The 24,799-nt window shown below is 45.3% G+C and overlaps 1 protein-coding gene across 1 annotated transcript in view; it reads left to right on the top strand.

Annotated features, from left to right (window-relative positions):
- ABCA1 (ATP binding cassette subfamily A member 1) overlaps nt 1-24,799 on the top strand; it is a 706,841-nt gene that overhangs the window by 371,323 nt on the left and 310,719 nt on the right. The window contains 4 exon segments of the mRNA XM_030194329.1: nt 110-158; nt 646-759; nt 7,969-8,117; nt 20,720-20,844. Coding sequence (XP_030050189.1) covers nt 110-158; nt 646-759; nt 7,969-8,117; nt 20,720-20,844 — 437 coding nt within the window.

Genomic DNA, 24,799 nt, shown 5'->3' with positions numbered 1-24,799 from the left:
ATCTGGCTATGAAATGCATCTTTTGTGACAAACTTGTTTCTAAACATATTGACACTCGGACTCAGTGGGTATTGTATTTATATTCTGATATTTCTTGTTCACTATTTAGATATTTCTCAAAGTGGCAGAAGACACTGGTGTAGATGCAGAGACCTCAGGTAATCCTTGAGCCAAGGACATTTATCCATGTGACTAAGAGCAGCACCCCTCAGTTTCTTTTGGGAAACCCGAATCACTCTGCTTTTTCCCAGGGAATATTTCTTCTCTCTCAGAGGGTGCCTGGTGGTATAGTGGAAACAGGAACTGTACTCAGTCACTCCAACTCCTGTATTTCTGGGTTCAAAATGTTGCCATAACCTCGTCCAGTACTTTGTTTCTGTTGTACTAACATTAAAGCATACCAGGCTATGTGGTCCCTGATGGAAGAAGCTCTTTTTCCATGGGTGTACTGGTTTCCAGTGGGTTTAATTCATTACCGACAGAAAAGCAAATTTATTTTAGGTCAGCCTGATTAAACTCTGAGGCATTTTGTTTCCTTTACAGTAGTTGGGTGTCACACTTTGGTTTGCTGTTTTGGATTCTTTGTGGGACATGGAGACTATTTTGTTTTGACAGAGTAGTATCCAAGCTTCTTTTGGTTTTCAGATGGCACATTGCCTGCCAGAAGGAAGGGATATGCCTTTGGAGACAGACAGAGCTGCCTGCGGCCATTCACAGAAGATGATAATTTTGACCCAAATGATTCTGATGTGGATCCAGGTAAATGTGAATTCCAGCTTATGGCTGCCATTCTTTGAATTCTGTTAGCTCTGTTTATCCTCTTTTGTGAGGCCTTTTTCCTTGCTCCTGGCCCTCCTCAGAAGAGTGTGAGTGTAGCTTACAGTGTTTTTTTCTCACCCTTCCCTCTTTCCCTCTGTTCTCTTCAAGTGTGTATAGACCAGACTATAGTTACCTGTGGACATGAAGAGGGTAATGTTGAGTTTGTGGTGGTCAGTGTTTTTTAAAACCCCTTCTGCTATGGATTTTTTATACCTGGATATCCAGTTTTAGTATCTGGATATTGGCCAGCACTGAATTTCCAGGTATAACTTGGCAGCTGCTACTTATCTGGGTGCCAGCAATATTCAGACCAATACCTGGATAAGTAACTGTATAAAGTTAGTATAATCTTTTTGTTCAAATTGTAGTTGGGCAGTTACCTGGTTAGTGGACTGAATATCACTGCTAACTGGGTAAATGCCAACTCCTCCCAGGCCTCCTCTCTTCCCCCCTCCCCCCCCCCCCCCCCAAAAAAAAAAAAACCTCACTGGGCTAGTGCTGAGGTTGTCTGTCTGGATTTTCATTAGTGTTATCCACATAATACTGCTGAATTCCACATATGAATCTGGTGAACAGAACTTATCTGGATAGAAGCTGTTCTTACCCAGAAAAGTTCAACTGAATATTAACCCTGAAATGTTTTCCAAATTGCATTGAAATGCCCTGGGTGGTCACTAGATGTTGCCAGAACACAATTTTCAATATGGCTGTTAGTGTAACAGCCCAAGGAACAAAAGTTTGACATAAGAACTGAACCCAGATTTTTCAGTAGAGCACTCATAGAATTGGCACAATGTTATTTTGGCGTTATTCTGAAGCTTTCACCTCCCTGTTTTCTCTTTCAGTGCAGAAATAGCATTGCCTGGTGCTGGATTTCATGAAAACTGGAACATTTGGCATCAAGGGTGTGGAGATGGCAGCTTTGAAGCCAAGTTTGTCTGGCATGCCATAGCAATACTTTTGCCATCACACTAGGATGCAGTGAAACAGTGCCCATAACATTAAAACAAAATCAATATTGATTTCTTTGGATTGATCTATAAATTCCCAGTTAAATCTAGTTTTGTGGCAAGTTAAAATAGTTTCTTCTTTATGGAAATGGAAATGAGAAGTGAAGGTTCACCATTCTGTTTCTGAGGGTGGTTGTCTAGTGCAGGTAGGAACTCTAGGTCAGGGATTCTCTGAGGTCTTCAAAGAGATCTTGCTACCTTAGATCTAATGTGCATAGCCTAGTTACAATGAGTTCCAGACAAGAGATAGGGTTGAGAACCCCTGATCTAAATTTGCTCCACAGAACACTTGCCTTACCCACAGGGAGGGTAAGCAATTTTCAAGTAGCTATAATCTGTGAGTAAAACACCATTTTACCCATAGAGATAGCTAATACATTTGAAAAAAAATTGTTGCTTACATACAAATGCTAATTTAGACCCATTTCCGTATTCTGTTGACTCTTTGTATATCATCATTATCATATAACAGAGTTTTCATGGAGTTTATTCTGTTTTTGTGTTGACTATTTCGGAACATGTGTAAAGGGGAAAAGGATAATGATAGGAGTGTACTACCGTCCGCCTGGCCAGGATGAACAGACGGATGCAGAAATGTTAAAGGAAATTAGGGACGCAAACAAACTGGGCAACACAATAATAATGGGTGATTTCAATTACCCCGATATTGACTGGGTAAATATAACATCGGGACACGCTAGGGAGGTAAAATTCCTTGATGAAATCAAGGACAGCTTTATGGAGCAGCTGGTACAGGAAAAATTCTAGACCTAGTCCTTAGTGGAGCGAATGATCTGGTACGGGAGGTAATGGTGCTGGGGCTGCTTGATAACAGTGATCATAATATGGTCGGATTTGATATTAGCTTTGAAGTAAGTATACATAGGAAATCAAATACGTTAGCGTTTAACTTTAAAAAAGGAGACTATGATAAAATGAGAAGAACGGTGAAAAGAAAACTTAGAGGAGCAACTGCGAGGGTCAAAAATTTACATCAGGCATGGATGCTGTTCAAATACACCATTCTGGAAGCCCAGGCCAAATATATTCCGCGTATTAAAAAAGGAGGACGGAAGACCAAATGACAGCCGGCGTGGTTAAATAGTGAGGTGAAGGAAGCTATTAGAGCTAAAAGAAAATCCTTCAGAAAATGGAAGAAGGAACCGACTGAAAATAATAAGAAACAGCATAAGGAATGTCAAGTCAAATGCAAAGCGCTGATAAGGAAAGCTAAAAGGGACTTCGAAAAAAAGATTGCGTTGGAGGCAAAAACACATAGTAAAAAATTTTTTAGGTATATTAAAAGCAGGAAGCCGGCAAAAGAATCGGTTGGACCTCTAGATGACCGAGGAGTAAAAGGGGCGATCAGGGAAGACAGCCGTAGTGGAGAGATTAAATGAATTCTTTGCTTCGGTCTTCACCGAGGAAGATTTGGGTGGGATACCGGTGCTGGAAATGGTTTTCGAAGCTGATGAGTCAGAGAAACTTAATGAATTCTCTATAAACCTGGAGGATGTAATGGGGCAGTTCTACAAACTGAAGAGTAGCAAATCTCCTGGACTGGATGGTATTCATCGCAGAGTACTGATAGAACTCAAAAATGAGCTTGCGGAGCTATTGTTAGAAATATGTAATTTATCCTTAAAATCGAGCATGGTACCGGAAGATTGGAGGGTGGCCAATGTAACGCCGATTTTAAAAAAAGGTTCCAGAGGAGATCCGGGAAATTATAGACTGGTAAGTCTGATGTCGGTGTCGGGCAAAATGATAGAGACTATTATTAACAACAAAATTACAGAGCATATTCAAAAGCATGGATTAATGAGACAAAGTCAACATGGATTTAGTGAAGGGAAATCTTGCCTCACCAATCTACTACATTTCTTTGAAGGGGTGAACAAACATGTGGATAAAGGGAAGCCGGTTGATAATGTGTATCTGGATTTTCAGAAGGCGTTTGACAAAGTACCTCATAAAAGACTCCAGAGGAAATTGGAGAGTCATGGGGTAGGAAGTAGTGTTCTATTGTGGATTAAAAAATGGTTAAAAGATAGAAAACAGGAATCAAGATGGCGCCGGTAACGGCTGCTGGATCCCGGAGCTCCTAAGATTTGACGGCGTTCGCGAGAGAGAAATTCTTACCCCGACTTCTAGATGGGGAAAAGAAAGGGAAAAACGCCGGCACCTACCTCCTTAGTGCCGGTGCTAACCCCAGCTTCTCATCAAACGACGCTTGAAAACTTTGGAATCGGGACCCTGGCTGTGCAGGCTTCTACTTCGACGGGCTCGCTCCAGTTTGGAGCAGAGCGCAGCGTAGAGGGCGCAACGCTGAGCCCTCGTTCTCTCACCGCTCCCCCACAGCCTGGAAGTGTAGCGGAATCGACGGGTCCACAACAGTTGGAATTACTGTTTGTGGAAGGGGGTCCCTCGAGTACCTCAACTCCGGGGAAGGAGATAACAACTCAGGGACAAACGCTGGTCGGGTTCCCTGCCTCCCACGGAGTCACTTCAGAGAGCAGTGGAGGAATGAAAAGACCAACTCAGGTGACGATGCCTATGCTATGGGACGCAATCCAGGAGGTAAAAAACACTTTACTTCATATGAATACTTCCATAAATGGCGAAATTGTGGAACTGAAGCAAAATAGTCAGAGCATATCTATAAAAGTTCAAGAACAGAATGAAAAAATGTCTAAGATGGAGACTGAGCTTAAACAATTACAGGATCTAACAGTGACTTTGGTAAAAGAAAAGGAAACTCAGGAAAGAAAGATGGAGTATTTGGAGAATAACGGGAGGAAAAATAACCTGAGGATATTGAACTTTCCTAAATGTTCTCTAGTATCATCAATTGATATGCTTAGAAAATATTTTGTAGACATATTGGGAATCCCTGTGGAGGGAGTTCCTCCTATTACAAGGGCACAATATATTTCTGGAATAGTGAGATCTGTAGAACAACAACCTCAGGTTGTTACAAATCTTAACTTGACAGAATATCTTGAGAACTCCCTGGAAGTGATCACCGAAAGAACAACTTTAATTGTGACATTCGCTCTTGAACTAGATAGAAATAATATTTTCAGGCTATACTTTCGCCATTTAAATGATTGTTTCTTGGGTCAGAAAATTCTAATTTTCCCCGACATGGCAAGGAGCACACAGAAAAGGAGAAAGGAATTCCTATCGTATAAATCTAGAGTTATTAATTTAGGTGCAACTTTTCTGTTAAAGTTTCCTTGCAAATGCTATGTAACTTTTGAATTAGTTAATTATATATTTTTCTCTCCCTCGAAGTTGTTAGAATTTATTGTAATGAAGGAAGCTGTTAAGCCCAAGGATTTGCCTCCCTAAATGAGAACGCTGTTATGTTGGCTGTAGAATCCCTGCATTAACCCAACCGTTAATAACTTAGTTTATAGCTATGTTATTTCTTTTTTCTTTTTCTTTTATTGCCTAGTATCTTGATTCAAATAGATTGTGGACAAAATTTAAAAGCTTATCTTCTATTTTAAGCCAGAAATGGCTATAAGTAGTTTTCTTTTATTTTCCGCTGTTAGTATTTTCTGATATTTCCTCATTTATGTCATTGTATGTAAATGAAATACTTATAAATAAAGAATTAAAAAAAAAGATAGAAAACCGAGAGTAGGGCTAAATGGACAGTATTCTCAATGGAGAAGGGTAGTTAGTGGGGTTCCCCAGGGCTCTGTGCTGGGACCGCTGCTTTTTAACATATTTATAAATGACCTAGAGATGGGAGTAACTAGTGAGGTAATTAAATTTGCTGATGACACAAAGTTGTTCGAAGTCGTTAAATTGCGGGAGGATTGTGAAAAATTACAAGAGGACCTTACGAGACTGGGAGACTGGGCGTCTAAATGGCAGATGATGTTTAATGTGAGCAAGTGCAAAGTGATGCATGTGGGAAAGAGGAACCCGAATTATAGCTTCGTCATGCAAAGTTCCACATTAGGAGTCATGGACCAAGAAAGGGATCTAGGTGTCGTCGTTGATGATAAGTTGAAACCTCAGTGTGCTGCTGCGGCTAAGAAAGCAAATAGAATGTTAGGTATTATTAGGAAAGGAATGGAAAACAAAAATGAGGATGTTATAATGCCTTTGTATTGCTCCATGGTGCGACCACACCTCGAATATTGTGTTCAATTCTGGTCGCCGCATCTCAAAAAAGATATAGTGGAATTAGAAAAGGTGCATAGAAGGGCGACGAAAATGATAAAGGGGATGAGACGGCTTCCCTATGAGGAAAGGCTAAAGTGGCTAGGGCTCTTCAGCATGAAGAAAAGGCGGCTGAAGGGAGATATAGAGGTCTATAAAATAATGAGTGAAGTTGAACGGGTAGATGTGAAGCGTCTGTTCACGCTTTCCAAAAATACTAGGACTAGGGGGCATGCGATGAAGCTACAATGTAGTAAATTTAAAACGAATCGGAGAAACTTTTCTTCACTCAACGTGTAATTAAACTCTGGAATTCATTGCCAGAGAATGTGGTAAAGGCGGTTAGCTTAGCGGAGTTTTAAAAAGGTTTGGACGGCTTCCTAAAGGAAAAGTCCATAGACCGTTATTAAATGAGCTTGGAGAAAATCCACTATTTCTTGGATAAGCAGTATAAAATGTTTTGTACATTTTTGTGATCTTGCCAGGTATTTGTGACCTGGATTGGCCACTGTTGGAAACAGGATGCTGGGTTCGATGGACCTTTGTTCTTTCCCAATATGGCAATACTTATGTACTTATGTAACAGCTAAGCACAAGCAATTTTGAAGCCCCTGCTTTGTTTTGTGCCCCCTTGCCACCCTGTTTCCCTCGTGTCCAGCATGCTCATTTTAATGAAATTGAATTCACTAGTTGTATGAGTAATTGTTAGAAGACTCATCCTTTGACATAATGACCTAAGAACATTAAAAAAGCCATACTGAGTCAGACCAATGGTCCATCTAGCCCAGTATCCTGTTTCAAACAGTGGCCAATCCAGGTCACAAATATTTGCCAGAAACCCAAATAGTAGCAACTTTCCATGCTACCAACCCCAGGGCAAGCAATAGCTTCCCCATGTTTGTCTCAATAGCAGACTATGAACGTTTCTTCCAGGAACTTGTCCAAACCTTTTTTTAAACCCAGATATGCTAACTACATCCTCCAGCAAAGAGTTCCAGAGCTTAACTATTCATTGAGTGAAAAATATTTTCTCCTGTTTGTTTTAAAAGTATTTCCATGTAACTTTCTTGAGTGTTCCGTAGTCTTTGTAAATAGTAAAAAATTGATTCCCTTCTACTTGTTCTACACCACTCAGGATTTTGTAGACCTCAGTCATATCTATATCTCTCCCCTCACCTTCTCTTTTCTAAGCTGAAGAACCCTGACCTCTTTAACCTTTCCTCAGATGAGGAGTTTCATCTACTGTTATTATTATTATTATTATTATTATTATGACATTTGTATCCCACATTATCCCAAACAAGCTCAGGTTCAATGTGGCTTACATTCAAGAAAAACATGAAAAGTATAATACAGTCAGATAATTAATTATAACATATTAGGAATAATTGTGAGTTTGTCATGTATCTAGCCTAGCGTATTGGTTATGTTGAAACATATAAGAGGTGGCCGGTTCAAATCCCACTGCTGCTCCTTGTGATCTTGGGCAAATCCTTAACCCTCCATTGCCTCAGGTACAAAATTAGATTGTGAGCCCTCCAGGGACAAAGAAATACCCAGTGTACCTGAATGTAACTCATCTTGAGCTACTACTTTAAAAATGTGTGATCAAAATCTAAATAAAATCTATATCTAAAAAAAATAAATAATATAATAGAGACAGCTACATTAGTTTAGTTTATTGTCTTTTGATAAGATATATACCTAATAGAAAAGCCTTTAATAATTTATGGAATCTTAGCTAGTCTTCTAAGTACTTAATTGCTTCGGTAGAGATTTCCAAAGTTTGGTGTTCCAATATGTGAAGCTTGCAACAAGGATTGATTGTTCATCACTATAGTGCTAGATCTGTACTGATATAACCTTTCAGAAGAGGCTTTTGCATGGTGCTTGATGGAGAAGGTGAAAGAGTATTACTGTATGGACATAACAGGAAAGACAATATTTCTGTCTCCCACAGAATCCCGTGAGACCGACCTTCTCAATGGCATAGATGGCAAAGGTTCCTCTCAGGTGAAGGGCTGGAATCTGGTGAGACAGCAGTTTGTGGCCCTCCTTTGGAAGAGATTGTTGTATGCCAGGCGAAGCAGAAAGGGCTTTTTTGCACAGGTGAGTTAAATATGGTAGTTATGCATTGGCTGCACAGAGTATGTTGCTTATCAAAAAGGCTGGCAATGCAATTGCAAAGGATTTAAGAACTTGATGATAGTAGCAGGAATTTTGTTATTCTGGTTTTAAACCCTGCTTAGCTAACTGTTTTTTATCACATTCTCTGGCAGTGAATTCCAGAGTTTAATTACACATTCTAATGTGTGTGTCTATTAAGGTGCTTAATTTGTGTTTTGCTGACATCGTGAATATTCTATCTATATTATATGAATATTCTTCCATGCTGCCTAATATGGTTTCATTGGTGTTCTGCTGACATATTTCTGTTATGCGATTTGTTTTATATTGTTAGATGTTCATATTTATGATTCTGTTATTCCTGTTACTAGGATTCAATTTGCCATCTCCAAGTTAACACCATTGATTGTATTCATGCTTATATCTGGTCATTTACTATTCTTTATACAGTTAATAAAATTTGTACATTTTCAGCCCAGTTCTATATATATGGTTCTCAAAATTGCGCACTCAAATTTGGGCATGCATCCAATTTGTGCACACAATTTAATCCAATTAGCGCCAATAATTGGGTGCTGATTATTGGCGCTAATTGGCATTAATTTAAATTTATGCACATATCTTTAGGCTGCGATCAGAAAAGGGGACATGGCCATTGGAGGGGGCAAGGGCAGATCAAGGGATAGGAAACAGGGGAGCCTTGGTGTACCCAACTTTTGTCTATCAAGTGGCTCAAGAGTGTGTGGCCATTGAGTGATTTCAAGCCCATCCTCATAAGCTGTGGATCGTATTGGATTGTAAGCTCTTTGAGCAGGGACTGTCTTTCTTCTATGTTTGTGCAGCGCTGCGTATGCCTTGTAGCGCTATAGAAATGCTAAATAGTAGTAGTAGTAGTAACACAGATCTGGGACAGCCTTCAACAAACTCCCACTTGGATAAATGTTGAACTCTACTGGGAGTAGTTGTCCAGCATGAGAGCTGGACAACAGAGAAATAACAACACAAGTTCACTTGGGCAGATGACCCCAAATTGATGTGCATGCAGAATAAGAAAAAGCTCTTCTACTCAAAATCCAAAAGAGATATATGTCAGATAAACTGGTATAGCTACTGCCCAGAAACTCTTTCAGTGTTGCCAGATGGCAACATTTTTTCCAACCTAAAAGTAGCTAAAAAATAGCCCAATGTTAATATTAATAAGCTTTATATGAGGCCTATATGAATATTAATAAGTTCAATATGAACATTGCTAGTGTCATCGTAATCATCATCAGCATAATCAGTATAACCAGCAGCATAATCATAATGATAATCAGTAGCATCAGCAGCAGCAGCAGCAGCATAATAATTAGCAACATCAGCATCACAATCTTAATCAGCATGTCAAAAACGTCATTGGCTACCAGTACAATACATGGCTAAATTTAAAACTGGCCTTCAAGGCCCTCAAAGGAAATGGCCCTGACTGAGTACCTGAAGAACAGGATGATCCTCTACACACCGCCAAGGACACTAAGGTCCTCTCAAGGACTATCACTAACCACATTCTCTCCAAAAGACATTACACGATGTGATACCCGCAAGCGAGCCTTCTCTGGAGTAGCCCCCACACTCTGGAATGCACTGCCTGAAAGGTTTTGCTTAACACAAGACTATCTCTACTTCAGGAAGCAGGTGAAAGCTTGGCTCTTCAACCAGGCCTTTAATGGAAGAAGTAAATAACTTGTTAGTCTCACTCACATGCACAAGGAATGACAGGGGCTGCACACACTGCAGCAGAACATGTTTATCCATTCCTACCCTAGCTGAGATAATATTTAACCATCACTTTACTTTCTTACTCTCCTATCTATCTGTATGTTCCATCTTTGCTTTACCGTTCACTATCAATTAAAATGTTCTATTACGTATTGTGTTGACATTGTAAGTACAGTAGTATACTGTCAGGGGCATAATCGAAGGAGAAGGGCGCCCATCTTTTGACACAAATCGGGAGATGGGCGTCCTTCTCTCAGGGTCGCCCAAACCGGTATAATCGAAAGCCGATTTTGGCCGTCCCCAACTGCTTTCCGTTGCGGGGACGACCAAAGTTCCCGGGGGCGTGTCGGAGGCGTAGTGAAGGCGGGACTGGGGTGTGCCTAACAGATGGGCGTCCTCGAGCAATAATGGAAAAAAGAAGGGCGTCCCTGACGAGCACTTGGCCGACTTCACTTGGTCCATTTTTTGTTACGACCAAGTCTTAAAAAGGTGCCTGAACTGACCAGATGACCACCGGAGGAAATTGGGGATGACCTCCCCCCTCCCACCCTGAAAAAAACAACTTTAAGAACATTTTTTGCCAGCCTGAAATGTCATACTCAGGTCCATCACAACAGTAGCAGAGGCATAGCGAAGGCGTGGACATCCTTCTTTCAAACATTTTGGACATCCTGAGCTGCCCCGTCCCCCCACAGGGATGGCCAGATTTCAAGGGAGTGGAGAGGAGTGGCCTATTGGTTAGAGTACTGGTCTTGCAATCCAGAGGTGGCCAGTTTAAATCCCACTCCTGCTACTTGTTATCCAAAATCCAAATAAATAAAGGGGGTGTCGGAAGCATAGCAAAGGCATGGATGTCCTTCTCACAGAAACATCCACATTTTGGACATCCCCAACTGCCGTCGCAGGGACGGAGGCATAGGAAGGACGTCCTCGACTGCCATCGTAGGGACGGAGGTATAGCGAAGGACATCCTTCACCCATACTCTTAAAAAAAAGAAGTCCCTGACAAGCACTTGGACGTTTTCACCTGGACTTGTGTTTTTCAAAGGTTGTAGACGGCTGTTATACATGCAGCTTGTCTGCATGTATGAAACCGTCTTTGGCATGCACAGAGCAGCCACACATAACGCCTGGCTGCTCTGCACTGGCTTCCCCTCCTTAGGAAGGAAATCGTGTGCAAATGAGCTAACAGCAAGCAGCTCATTTGCATACGATTTCCTTCATGCATGCCCGTTCCTTTCTGAATCGCTAGGGAATCGGTAAGGGAAGGGCTTTTTCCGTTCAGTTAGTGGGACCAGTGCACTATGAATGCTGGCTCCTCCCATGAGCAAATGACGGTTGTTTTTGAGATGGGCGTCCTCGGTTTCCATTATGGGTGAAAACTGGCGACGACCATCTCTAAGTTCGCCCATCTCTAAAGTCGACCTAAATGTTGAGATTTGGGCGTCCCCGACCGTATTATCGAAACAAAATATGGACGCCCATCTGGTTTCAATAATACGGGTTTCCTTGCCCCCTTGCGGCGCCGTCCTTACAGATGGGTGCCCTTAGAGATGTCATCCCCGTTCGATTATGCCTCTCTATGTCATACTTTGTATTGTTATTTGACTATTTTTACTGCTGTAATTGCCTATTGTTCATGTTTGATCTGTTCTTATTGTACAGTGCCTTGAGTGAATTTCTTCAAAAAGGCGGTAAATAAATCCTAATAAATAAATAAAATAAATAGATAGAAACTCTGAATGTTGAGCACCTGATTCTCATAACATGATGTCTGTTTTAGTGGCCCTTTACCATGAGAAAGAAATCTGTGCAGGAATATATATAACAAGTGCTAGGGTGTCCCTATAACCAGCCCCTCCAAATGACACATTGATTACCATTTATAACAAATAACTGCCTATGAAAAGTTATTCCGTTATTATACTTCCTCTGTGTATATCCGTATGCTGCCCAACCTGCAGTCACGGGGATTAAAAAAACGTCCAAAAAGCTACAACTTGCAAAAAACCCGTGGAGGGAAGCAGGAATGCCCAATTCTGCAGTTTTACCGCAGAATTGGCAACTTTGCTTACACTTTCAAAGGCTTAGTCAGGATCTGTGCAGTTGAAAAAGAGTTGTGGGGGTAGGCTGACTGACTCCACATACCATATATACTTGAATATAAACCCATCTAATTATAAACCAAGATAACATTTTTTCCTTAAAAAAAGGAGAGGAATGTTAACTCAGATATGAACCAATGGTTTATATTCAAGTAATCCTCTCTCTTCTTCCTTCACTCCCTCCACCGCACATCCTGTATTCCTGCCATTCCCTCCTTTTCCCAAGGTATCCTGCTTCAGCCAGCTCTGCCCCTAGCCCCCACCCCCAACTGGACACTCTCACTGCCCACTCCCTCCGTTGTATTGAAGACACTTCTTTCGTTGTAAGCTGGGGCAGGAGCAATCCTCCTACGCTCCTGCCCTTGCAGCTGCCACAATTTTCAGCAGCAGTCTCGCTAGATTACTGCTGGAACTCGTGGCAGCCATTTTTGGTAGACTGCACAGGCAGAAGCATAGAATGATCGTTCCTGCTCCGGCTCAATACTGGACCACCAAGGCTATAAACTTGTCACTCACCTGGGGCTAACCCTGCAGCCACTTAGAGGACATGCACCTGGGCATGTGCTCTACACTAGCACCCTCCTCCCACCGACTGGGTCCCAACCTCCTCTGGGTGAGTCTCCTGTTCTCAAGTTATCCCCGGTGATTTCTAGGTTACTGGGGCCACACTCCCAGTGGTCCCACAGTACTCGCAGACCCAATACACAAACCACCAGGATTCGTAGTCAGTCCAGACAAGCAGAGTCAACAAAGTAAAAAAGGTTTATTGTCATACAAAATATTGAACAGTGAACTATAAAAACAGATGGAAAATAACAGGCAAATAACAGGTAACTGAATAAGGATCAAAACTATCTAAAACATTTATCACTATGTGGATAGTGCCTGGAAAGTACAGGAAATTGTCAGAAAGCTAAACCTGGGGAGGGACCTGTGGTGGGTCCGGTGGGGGGGGAGTGTACTCTTTACAATGGAAGGGAGTATACAGTAGGAGTTTCCAGTTGGGGAGGCTGGGGGCAGAGCCAGCCACAGCAGGACACCTCAGGGAAGGGAGGGAATGGTGGATTCTACGGGGACAGTAGTGCCAGTTATCAGATGGGGAGGGCTCACAAAAAGCACCCGTCTTCGGATGGCGACTCAAATATAAACCGAGACTCCATTTCTGGGCCAATATTTTGGCTTTGTGCACAGAATTCCAAGTCACCAGATTTAAGGACATGGATTTCTGACCATCCCATCCTGGTGCATTTTGAGATTTTCAGCACTGTGTGCAATTTTATTAAGAGGTTGCATATACAGATGACATGCATGGAAATCAATCCTTAGGAATGGGTGGTCTTGCATCAGAGACTGTCAGGAGGGAAGGGGGGAAGTGCAGAGCAGCAGTTCTGATAATGATATTAGCTTTTATTCTGCCTATGTGGCTCCTTGGTGCTGTGTCTTTTAGACTGTGAGCAAGTTTTGTGTTTGTGTTTCTGCATCCATTAGCCTGGTTCCGGTTGCAGTTCCCTCTTTGCTTCTAACTATACATTAAAGAATCTGTGTCTGAGAGTGTCATTGATGGGGTAATATTTCCAAATGGGTTAGTTGTGTGCATAGCATGACAGGAGTGAACCTCACCCCTATGCCAGGGAATGTTGGAGATGACTTTAGCCTCTCTGATTTACTGCTAATGCTCATCTCAGCACTTGCATTGTTCCAAAGAGAGCCTCTTTTTAAATTAATAAGGTGTATTGCACAAATACACTTGGAAATTATTTTTAATTAGGTGGTGGCACTCAATAAAATTAGGACAATTTCTGTATCCTTCTGCCACATTTTCTTGGTCTTGATTGCATTTGTAGGTACCTGAGGATCTTCTCTTTCTCCATATGTAAAACAAAATAGTACCTGACACTGGCCCTTCTATTAAAAGTGCTGTTCTTGCCCTCTTCTCCTTTATCACAATGCCTGGTAAATTCCCACATTAAGCTTTTTATATGTGGGAAAGGGAATGTCCTAGATGATCACAACATCTTTATTCTTCACAATTCTATGTGGGTCATGAGTTTAGCATGTTCCAAGCAGTGGGTAATCTGGAAATATTCTCAAGATTAAATGTTTAACACATGGAGGTCAAATTACAGTGGTATCTTTGGTTTCTTGATATACTCCTGTCATTCGTGACTGAATAGATATGGATGGACTGGAGTGTAAATTTTAAGGGGCTTCGACATTAAGTTCAGAACTTTTAGTACAAGAACAGTGCTGGGCAGACTTCTACGGTCTGTGCTCTGAGAATGGCAAGGACAAATCAAACTCAGATTTCCATATCATCAAGCTGATCAATCCATAGACTGGTGGGTTGTGTCCATCTACCAGCAGGTGGAGATAGAGAGCAAACTTTTGCCTCCCTATATGTGGTCATGTGCTGCCGGAAACTCCTTAGTATGTTCTCTATCTCAGCAGGTGGTGGTCACACACAGCAGCAGCTCTGGCTAGGCCTCCAAGCCTAATCCTTAGGTTTTGTTGAGGCCTGGGGTTGAGGGCTCTTTTGAGCAAGTGCAAACCTGGTGGTGCCAGGTCCCTCCTTTTCTCCCCCCTCCCGCTGGCTCCGTTTAAAAAAAAAAAAAAAAAAAAAAATTTTAAACGTCCTTAAAGGCGTTTATTTCGACGTTTATTTAAACGTTCATTGCAGCTACTCACTGGGACACCAGTTCGTTACAGCTCGGAGCGGCAAGCAGGTAATTTTTACCTTTTTTATAGCGGGCAGGGGGTTCCCCGATTCTTCTCCTCGTGGCATATGGCGTCGGAGGGCGAGGGCGCAAAGGGTCGCTCCCCGGATCGCTTGAGCGCTTCTAGAGGGGATGCGGGGGTCTTACAGCCTGATTCGCCCTTGTTGGGTGACAGTTTCGTGACCGATGAATGTCCCGGTCCTTCCTCCGGCGTGGCGGTTTTTCCCGCCATAAACGCCCATCCCCCGCTCCTCGCCTCCGCCATCTTGGCCGGCCACGCGGCTCGGACGGCTTCTTCGGGGCCGCCCTTGAGGTTGGAGACATTAATGCCATGAACGCCCTTAATTTGGGCGAGGGCACAAAGCGGCTAAAGTAAGCGCCGCTCTTCCCGCGCGGCTCCTTCGCGGAGTGTCGCGCCGGACGCCATTTTGGATGCGCAGCATGTTTCTCCCCCGCTCTTGCGAGCGCCGGTTGAGGGTGCGTCTAGGGCTGTTGCCCAGGCTGCGGAAGTGCACAGTCTGGGGGGTTTCTCCCCCGAGTTTGTTTTGCTGCTGCATCAGGCTTTCCTCATGCACAACGCTGCCCCTGCTCCCTCTTCTGATAAAGAGGTTGAGGTTCCCAGAGGTAAACGCCCTCGGGTTGATTTCCAGGCCTTGGAGGACTGTGTCTCCTCCGATGTAGATGAGGGCAGCGTGTCTGAGGTCTCCCAACGGTCCTTTGCGGATTCCTTGGAGGAGACGGATCCCCGCTCGGATGGAGCGGATGACCCCTCTGCAGCGCGTTTAGCCCAGAGGATTTGCCCAACCTGTTAGTGCAGGCCATGGGCATTTTGAAGATTTCCTCTCCGGAGGACGTCTCTCCCTCAGCCCCTGTTGGCTCTGCCATTATGCTGGGGACGAAGCGCCCGCCTAGAACCTTCCACGTGCATGATGCCATGCACACCTTAATTTCGGCTCAATGGGATGTCCCGAAAGCGAGCCTCAAGGTGGCTAGGGCTATGTCCCGCCTCTATCCTTTACCTGAAAGTGAACGTGAGGCCTATCTGTGGCCTACTGTGGATTCTTTAATCACTGCGGTGACTAAGAAAACGGCTTTGCCGGTGGAAGGTGGCACGGCCCTAAAGGACGCCCAAGACAGAAGATTGGAGGCGGCCTTAAGGTCGTCCTTTGAGGCAACTGCTTTAAGTTTGCAGGCCTCGGTTTGCGGTTCCTATGTGGCCAGGGCGTGCCTGACTATGGTGCAGCGGGCTTCCCCCTCGGATCATTCCTTGAGGGTTGATTGGCCGGCCCTGGAATCGGGCCTAGCCTATTTGGCAGACTTGCTGTATGATGTCTTGAGAGCCTCAGCTAAAGGCATGGCTCAGACAGTCTCTGCGCGGCGGTGGCTTTGGCTGAAACATTGGTCTGCTGACCACGCCTCTAAATCCCGCCTGGCTAGATTGCCTTTTAAAGGCAAGCTGCTCTTTGGGATCGAGCTGGACAAAATCGTGACCGATCTCGGCACGTCTAAGGGCAGAAGTTACCAGAGGTCAGGGCTCGGGCTAGTACTCGTCCCGGTACCTCCAGAGGACGGTTTCAGGAAGCCCGTCGGTACCGCCCGGGCAGGTCGGGCTCCTCTGCCCCCTCTTCCTTCAAGAGGTTTTTCTCCCCCAAGCAGCATTCATTTCGCAGAGACCGCCGTCCCGGAGGTGCTCCCTCCGGTCCTCCCCCAGGGTCTCGTACCCAGTGACGGGGCCTTGGTCCACGCCCCAGTGCAGATTGGAGGACGGCTGTCCTCGTTTCTGGGTGAGCGGACCACAGTAACTTCACAAGCTTGGGTGCTGGAAGTCATCAGAGACGGCTACAAGCTAGAGTTCTGCCGACCCTTAAGAGACGGGTTTGTACTCTCTCCCTGCAAGTCTCCGGTCAAAGCTGTGGCAGTGCAGCAGACCTTGGACAACCTGATCCGCCTGGGTGCGGTCGTTCCGGTGCCAAAAAATCAGATTGGCAAGGGACGTTACTCCATTTACTTTGTGGTACCAAAGAAAGGAGATTCTGTCCGGCCTATCCTCGACCTCAAAGGGGTCAATCGGGCCTTGAAAGTGGAGACTCTCCGCTCTGTTATAGCGGCAGTGAAGGCAGGAGAGTTCTTGGCTTCCTTGGGCATCTAGGAAGCGTACCTGCATATTCCCATCTGGCCTCCTCTCCAACGCTTTCTGCGTTTTACAGTCCTGAGACGACACTTCCAGTTCAGAGCCCTCCCTTTCGGGTTGGCTACTGCTCCGCGGACCTTTTCCAAAGTAATGGGGGTCATAGCGGCCTTCCTGCTAAAGGAAGAAGTACAAGTCCATCCTTATCTGGACGACTGGTTGATCCGAGCCCCCTCTTATGCAGAGTGCGGCAAGCTATGGACCGGGTAGTTGCTCTTTTGAGCTCCCTAGGATGGATCATCAACTGGAAGAAGAGCCAGCTGCGCCCGACTCAGTCCCTGGAGTATCTGGGAGTTCGATTCGACACCCAAGTGGGCAGAGTGTTCCTGCCAGACAATCGGATTGTCAAGCTTCAGGCTCAGGTGGACTAGTTCCTAGTAGCCTCTCCTATTCGGGCTTCGGACTACGTGCAGCTGTTGGGCTCTATGACGGCCACGATGGAAGTAGTGCCCTGAGCCAGGGCTCATATGAGACCACTACAGCTATCTCTGCTGTTGCGCTGGACTCCGATGTCGGAGGATTATGCTGTGCGCCTTCCCTTGGACCCAGCAGTGCGCAAGGCGCTGAGCTGGTGGACGCAGACAGTCAAGTTGTCTGCAGGAATGCCTCTGGTGACCCCGGAGTGGATTGTCGTCACGACAGACGCCTCTTTGATGGGCTGGGGAGCCCAATGCTTGGGAAGGACAGCGCAGGGGCTCTGGTCTCCTGGAGAGGCAAGTGGTCTATCAACCTCCTGGAACTCAGAGCCATTCGGTTGGTGTTTTTGGAGTTCATCCCGGTACTGGTGTTGAAGCCTGTACGGGTCCTGTCGGACAATGCCACGGCTGTGGCTTATATCAACCGCCAGGGAGGTACCAAGAGCGCCCCTCTAGCCAAGGAGGCTATGAGTCTATGCCAGTGGGCGGAAGCGAACCTGGAGCAGCTTTCAGCGGCCCACATTGCCGGAGTCATGAATGTCAAGGCGGACTTTCTCAGTCGCCATACCTTGGAGCCCGGAGAGTGGCAGCTATCTGCTCAGGCGTTCTTGGACATCACGAAGCGCTGGGGCCAGCCGAGCCTAGATCTGTTGGCGTCATCGGCCAATTGCCAAGTGCCGCGCTTTTTCAGCAGAGGACGGGACCCTCGATCCCTGGGAGTAGATGCTCTTCTCCAACAGTGGCCGACACAAGAGCTTCTCTATGTGTTCCCGCCCTGGCCCATGTTGGGCAGGGTGCTAGACCGGGTGGCAAAGCATCCCGGCAGGGTAATCCTGGTGGGTCCGGATTGGCCCAGACGTCCCTGGTATGCGGACTTGATCAGGCTCTCAGTCGACGATCCTCTGCGGCTCTCAGTGGAGCAGGGCCTGTTACATCAGGGTCCCGTGGTGATGGAGGATCCCTCTCCCTTTGGTCTTACGGCCTGGCTATTGAGCGGCAGCGTCTGAGGAAGAAGGGCTTCTCAGACAAGGTCATTGCCACTATGCTAAGAGCGAGGAAGCGCTCTACTTCTACTGCTTACGCCAGGGTTTGGCGTATCTTTGCAGCGTGGTGTGAAGCAGGCTCACTTTCTCCCTTCACTGCTCCAATTTCTTCAGTGTTGGCGTTCCTGCAAGAAGGTCTGGAGAAAGGCCTGTCGCTCAGTTCCCTTAAAGTCCAGGTAGCGGCTCTGGCTTGCTTCAGGGGCCGCCTGAAGGGTGCTTCCCTGGCTTCGCAGCCAGATGTGGTGCGCTTTCTCAAGGGAGTTAATCACCTGCGCCCTCCCCTGCACTCAGTGGTGCCTGCGTGGAATCTCAACCTGGTGTTAAGAGCCTTGCAGAAGCCGCCTTTTGAACCCTTGTCGAGGGCATCTCTGAAAGACCTGACGTTGAAAGCAGTCTTTTTGGTGGCTATCACTTCAGCCAGAAGAGTTTCCGAGCTCCAGGCGCTCTCATGTCGAGAGCCTTTTCTGCAGTTCACTGAGCAGGAGTGACTATTCGCACAGTGCCTTCCTTCCTGCCCAAGATTGTTTCTCGCTTCCATGTGAATCAGCAGCTCTGTCTCCCTTCCTTTCGGAGGGAGGACTACCCAGAGGAGTACTCTGCTCTTAAATATCTGGATGTGAGACGAGTCATCATCAGATACTTGGAAGTGACCAATGATTTCCGGAAATCGGATCATCTGTTTGTCCTGTTTACAGGTCCTCGTAAGGGTCTGCAGGCTGCTAAGCCTACAGTGGCAAGATGGGTCAAGGAAGCCATTGCAGCGGCTTATGTGGCCGCAGGGAAGGTGCCGCCTATCCAGCTGAAGGCTCACTCCACGAGAGCTCAGGCGACCTCGATGGCAGAGGCCGGGTCCGGCTCCTTGGAAGAGATATGCAAGGCGGCAACTTGGGCTTCGGCTCATACATTCTCCAAGCATTACCGTTTGACTGTGGCTGCACGGGCGGAGGCCCGGTTTGGAGCTTCAGTGTTGAGGTCAGGGATTTCAATGTCCCGCCCTGGGTGAGTACTGCTTCGGTACATCCCACCAGTCTATGGATTGATCAGCTTGATGATATGGAAGGTAAAATTATGTATAATCATACCTGATAATTTTCTTTCCATTAATCATAGCTGATCAATCCATAGCCCCTCCCAGATATCTGTACTGTTTTTATTCTGGTTGCATTTCAGGTTCAAGTTTAGTCTTCAGTTTCTTCAGAAAGACTTCGTGTTCAAGTTTTTTCACTTGGATTCTTCAAGAGTTGAGACGAGTTTGTGTTACAGTGAGCTGCTGCATTCCTCTCCCCTCCGTTTTACGGGGCTGGATTGAGACATAAATTCTGCCGGCACTCCCTCCCGCTTCGTGCGGCTGTAGGGCAGCTTTGTACCCCTCCCGCTTCGGCGGTGTTAGGGTCAGTCAGCTCCTCCCGCGGTTGCGGTTGCAGGATAAGCCAGATCCCCCCGCATCGGCGGGTGTGGTGTCCCTCCCCCGCTCCGCGGGGATGAGCTGGACGGATTCCCCTCCCCCACTTGTGTGGGGATGAGCTGGGTTAATTCCCCTCCCCCGTTTCGGCGGTGGTGAGCTGGGCAGAGTGTCCCTTCGTGGGTGTAATTCTCTAAGTGCTGAGTCCTGCGGATGGAGCTTTGATATCGACATACTGAGGAGTTTCCGGCAGCACATGACCACATATAGGGAGGCAAAAGTTTGCTCTCTATCTCCACCTGCTGGTAGATGGACACAACCCACCAGTCTATGGATTGATCAGCTATGATTAATGGAAAGAAAATTATCAGGTATGATTATACATAATTTTACCATACATATAAAGTATCACATACCATGTAAAATGAGTTTATCTTTTTGGGCAGACTGGTTGGACCGTACAGGTCTATATCAGCCGTCATTTACTGTGGTACGCTGTGAGTACTTCTGTACCTCCAGATTGCAACTGTGTGTGTGTTAATGCAGCTGTAAAGTGTGCACTGAAAATCATGCACAGGGATTTCAAAATGCTTCCTCCTTCACAGTATGGGTCTTTTTTATTCTTAGGGCAGGGTGATTTTCAACTCCCAGTTTTACCCAGCTATTAGCTTTGTTACCCAAGTAAAATGATTTGAAAATTGCATCTTTGTAAATATGTAACATGTGGGCATAAGCTTTGAAAATCTTTTCCTAAACTTTCATGACCTTTCTCAGCAAGACAGGAGGGGTAGATCGGGGCCACCCTAAAAGCAAAGGGATGTGCAAGGAGAAGGTAGCTCATTTTTGCTGTGGACATGGAGTCTGTAAAATGCACGCTATTGTGCAGGGCCATGCTTTTCTCAGCCAGGATTTGTAGGAACTGCTTTTAAAGCTAGCCTCCCTTTCTCATCTCTTTCAGATTGTGTTGCCAGCAGTTTTTGTGCTCATTGCCCTGCTGCTCAGTCTGATAGTGCCTCCTTTTGGAAAGTATCCCAGCCTGAAACTGCAGCCGTGGATGTATGATGAGCAGTACACCTTCATCAGGTATGATTCTCAGGAGTCCACTCAACCCAATTAAACAAGTTCTCAGATAAATCACCCATTTTCCTTGGCACTGTCATATTCTTATTAGAAATGATGAGAGGGATTATTGTACCAGTGTCACAAAACTCCTACCTGGGTGTTAACCCTGTTGCCTCCTAATGAGCAGTGTCCCAGCACTGCTGAGGCCCGCCTGCACCTGGGTTCGTGCTCTACACTGGCATACCATTCCCCTATGCTTGCCTCTGGATGAGTCTCCCACCCATAACTTAATTCTCTAATGGTTTCTAAGGATTCTGGGACCACACTTCCAGGGGTCCCACAGTTCCTAGAAAACACCCACAGACCAAGTACACAAACACCAGGATTTTTAGTCAGTCCAGGACAACAGAGCTATTAAACTAATTATGGTTTATTATCAAAAAAATAGAACATTTGTGGAAATAGCAAACAATAACAAGTAAATTAAACAAGAATCAACATAAACCTAACTAAACACGATAGATGTCTATAAAATAATGAATGGATTGGAATGGGTAAACGTGAATTGTTTGTTTACTCTTTCCAAAATTACTAGGAGTAGGGGGCATACAATGAAGCTATAAAGTAGTAAATTTAATACGATTCGGAGAAAAAGTTTCTTCACTCAACTCTGGAATTCGTTGCCAGAGAATGTGGTAGAGGCGGTTAGCTTAGCAGGGTTTTAAAAAGGTCTGGACGGCTTCCTAAAGGAAAAGTCCATAGACCATTATTAAATTGACTTGGGGAAAATCCACTGCTTATTTCTGGGATAAGCAGCATAAAATGTATTGAACTTTTTCGGGATCTTGCCAGGTATTTGTGACCTGGATTGGCCACTGTTGGAAACAGGATGCTGGGCTTGATGGACCTTTGGTCTGTCCCAGTGTGGCAATACGTGTATGTACTATCTGAGTAGTTCCTGGGGAGTTCAGGAAAAAGGTTTGAACAGGACCTTGGTGAAGAGATCTTTTCTCTCTCCACTCCCTTTCTGCAACTTCTGGATGGCTTTAAACTCCAGGGCCAATCAGAGCCCAGAGCATTAATAGTGAGGGGTTTCTGGCCAATAGCAGTGCGGGTTACTTTCCCTCAGAGTTTAAACTGAAAGAAGCAGTCACTTTTGCAACAGCTTTAAAACAGAGGACAGACACCATCTGCTGGGCAAACAAGGGAAGTGCACTGGGAAACATGTCACATAAAAAATCACAGACCGTGTTTCACCACAACCAGCAATTTCTTACTGATTTGGTTACTAAAGATGCAGACTTGGAGCAAGAACTAAGTCTGAATTCTATACTCCCTTCAGGAATCTTTTTTTTTTTTTTTTTTAATTGTCCTTTATTCTCTCCTCTTTCGTACGCAGCCCTGCTCAAAAGAGCTTACAATCTAAATCAGGACAGACAGACAGGACCAATAAGGATAAGGGTAGGACAGATAGAAGGACACATAGGGAAGGGACTATTGAAGAGAGGTTACGAGCAAGTGACAAGTTAGGAGTCAAAAGCAGCATCAAACAGGTAGGCCTTTAGCCCGGATTTGAAGGCGGCCAGGGATGGAGCTGGACATAACGGCTCAGGAAGCCTATTCCAGGCATAAGGTGAGGCGAGGTAGAAGGAGCGGAGTCTGGAGTTAGCGATGGAGGAGAAGGGTGCAATTAGGAGAGATTTGCCTAGTGAACGGAGTTCCTGGGAAGCAGTGTAGGGAGAAATGAGAGTGGAGAGGTAGTGAGGGGCTGCAGAGTGAATGCACTTATAAGTCAATAAGTGGAGCTTGAATTTTATACGGAAACGAATAGGGAGCCAATGAAGTGACTTCAGGAGAGGGCTGATATGGGCATAATGACTTTGGCGAAATATTAGTCGTGCAGCAGAATTTTGAACAGATTGAAGAGGAGAGAGGTGGCTGAGTGGAAGACCTGTGAGAAGCAAGTTGCAGTAATCTAAGCGAGAGGTGATGAGAGTGTGGGTGAGGGTTCTGATAGCGTGTTCAGAAAGGAAAGGGCGAATTTTGGCGATATTTTAAAGGAAGAAACGACAGGTTTTAGCAATCTGTTGAATATGTGCAGAGAAGGAGAGGGAGGAGTCGAAGATGACCCCAAGGTCATGAGACAGGAAGAATGAGCGTATTGTCGACAGAAATAGAGAATGGGGGAAGGGGAGAGGTTGGTTTAGGTGGGAAGATAAGGAACTCAGTTTTGGACATATTGAGCTTCAGGTGGCGGTGAGACATCCAAGTAGCAATGTCATAGAGGCAGGCAGATACCTTGGACTGGATTTCGGCTGAGATTTCTGGTGTGGAGAGGTAGATCTGGGAATCATCAGTGTAAAGGTGATACTGAAAACCGTAGGAAGAGATCAGAGTACCAAGGGAGGAAGTATAGATGGAGAAAAGGAGAGGTCCTAGGATGGATCCTTGAGGTACACCCACTGACAGCGGGATAGAGGAAGAGGAGGATCCGCCAGAGTATACACTGAAAGTACGCTGTGAGAGATAAGAAGAAAACCATGAGAGAGCAGAATTCTGAAATCCAAGTGAGGACAGCGTGTCAAGGAGTAGGCTGTGATCAACAGTATCAAAAGCAGCAGAAAGATCGAGAAGGAGGGGGAGGATAGAATAGAGCCCTTTAGATTTAGCCAGGAATAGATCATTGGAGACTTTAGCAAGTGCTGTTTCAGTTGAATGAAGGGGACGAAAGCCAGATTGGAATGGATCAAGAATAGGTTGAGAAGAAAGAAATTCGAGGCAGCAACGGTGGACAGCACGTTCTAGTATCTTGGATAAGAAAGGGAGGAGGGAGATGAGGCGATAGTTGGAAGGAGAGGTAGGATCCAGAGAAGGTTTTTTGAGGAGTGGGGTGACTACAGCATGTTTGAAGGCATCAGGGACAGTCGCAGTGGAAAGTGACAGATTGAGGATATGACAGATGAAAGGGGTGACAGCAGGAGAGATAGTGTTGAGTAGATGAGTGGGAATAGGGTCAGTGGAGCAGGTGGTTAGTTTTGAGGATGACAGAAGAAGTAAAGTTTCTTCTTCAGTGATTTCGGAAAAGGAAGAAAAGGAGGCAGGGGTAAGAGGGTTGAGAGAGTGGACTGAGGGAAGAAGGGGTGGAGGAGAGCTGGTTGTGAATTTGAGTTTAATCTTGTGAACCTTATCATGAAAGTAATCATCCAGAGTCTGGGGAGAAAGTGAAGGGGGAGTTGGAGGAGAAGGCACTTTGAGGAGAGAGTTTAGCGTGGCAAAGAGACGTCTAGGGTTTGAAACAATAGAGTTAGTCAATTGGATGTAATAGTCCTGTTTGGCAAGTTGGAGAGCAGATTGGAAGGAGGTCAGCAAGAATTTGAAGTGAATGAAGTCAGCAAGGGCATGAGATTTAAGCCAAAGGCATTCAGCAGAGTGGGCACAAGAACGTAGGTAGCGGATAGTAGGGGTCAGCCAAGGTTGGGGTTTGGTACGTTTAACGGGACGAGACACGGGAGGAGCGAGAGTGTCCAGAGCAGATGACAGAATAGTATTATAGGAAGAGACAGCCTCATTGACGGACTTGGTTGACATAGCAGTAGAGAAAAGATTTGAGATACTGGAGGACAGGGTAGAAGGGTTAATAGCCTGTAGATTCCTAAATGTGTTGGTTAGAATAGGACGGGACTGGGGAGGAGGGTGTTGAAGTGTGAAAGTTATCAGATGAGAGTCAGATAGGGGGATAGGACTCTTTAGCCTGGAGAAAAGGTGGCTGAAGGGTGATATGATAGAGGTTTACAAGATAATGAGTGAGGTAGAGCGGACAGATCTGAAGCGTTTGTTTATACTTTCTAACAATAATAGAACCAGGGGACACAAGATAAAATTAGAATGTGGTAGGTTTAAAACGAATCGGAGAAAGTTTTTCTTTACTCAGCACATAGTTAGACTCTGGAACTCATTGCCGGAGAAGGTAGTGACG

Source organism: Microcaecilia unicolor, chromosome 2, assembly GCF_901765095.1.
Source record: "Microcaecilia unicolor chromosome 2, aMicUni1.1, whole genome shotgun sequence".
Taxonomy (NCBI): domain Eukaryota; kingdom Metazoa; phylum Chordata; class Amphibia; order Gymnophiona; family Siphonopidae; genus Microcaecilia; species Microcaecilia unicolor.
Note: the sequence above shows the minus strand (reverse complement) of the source record. Positions and strands in the feature narration are given on the sequence as shown.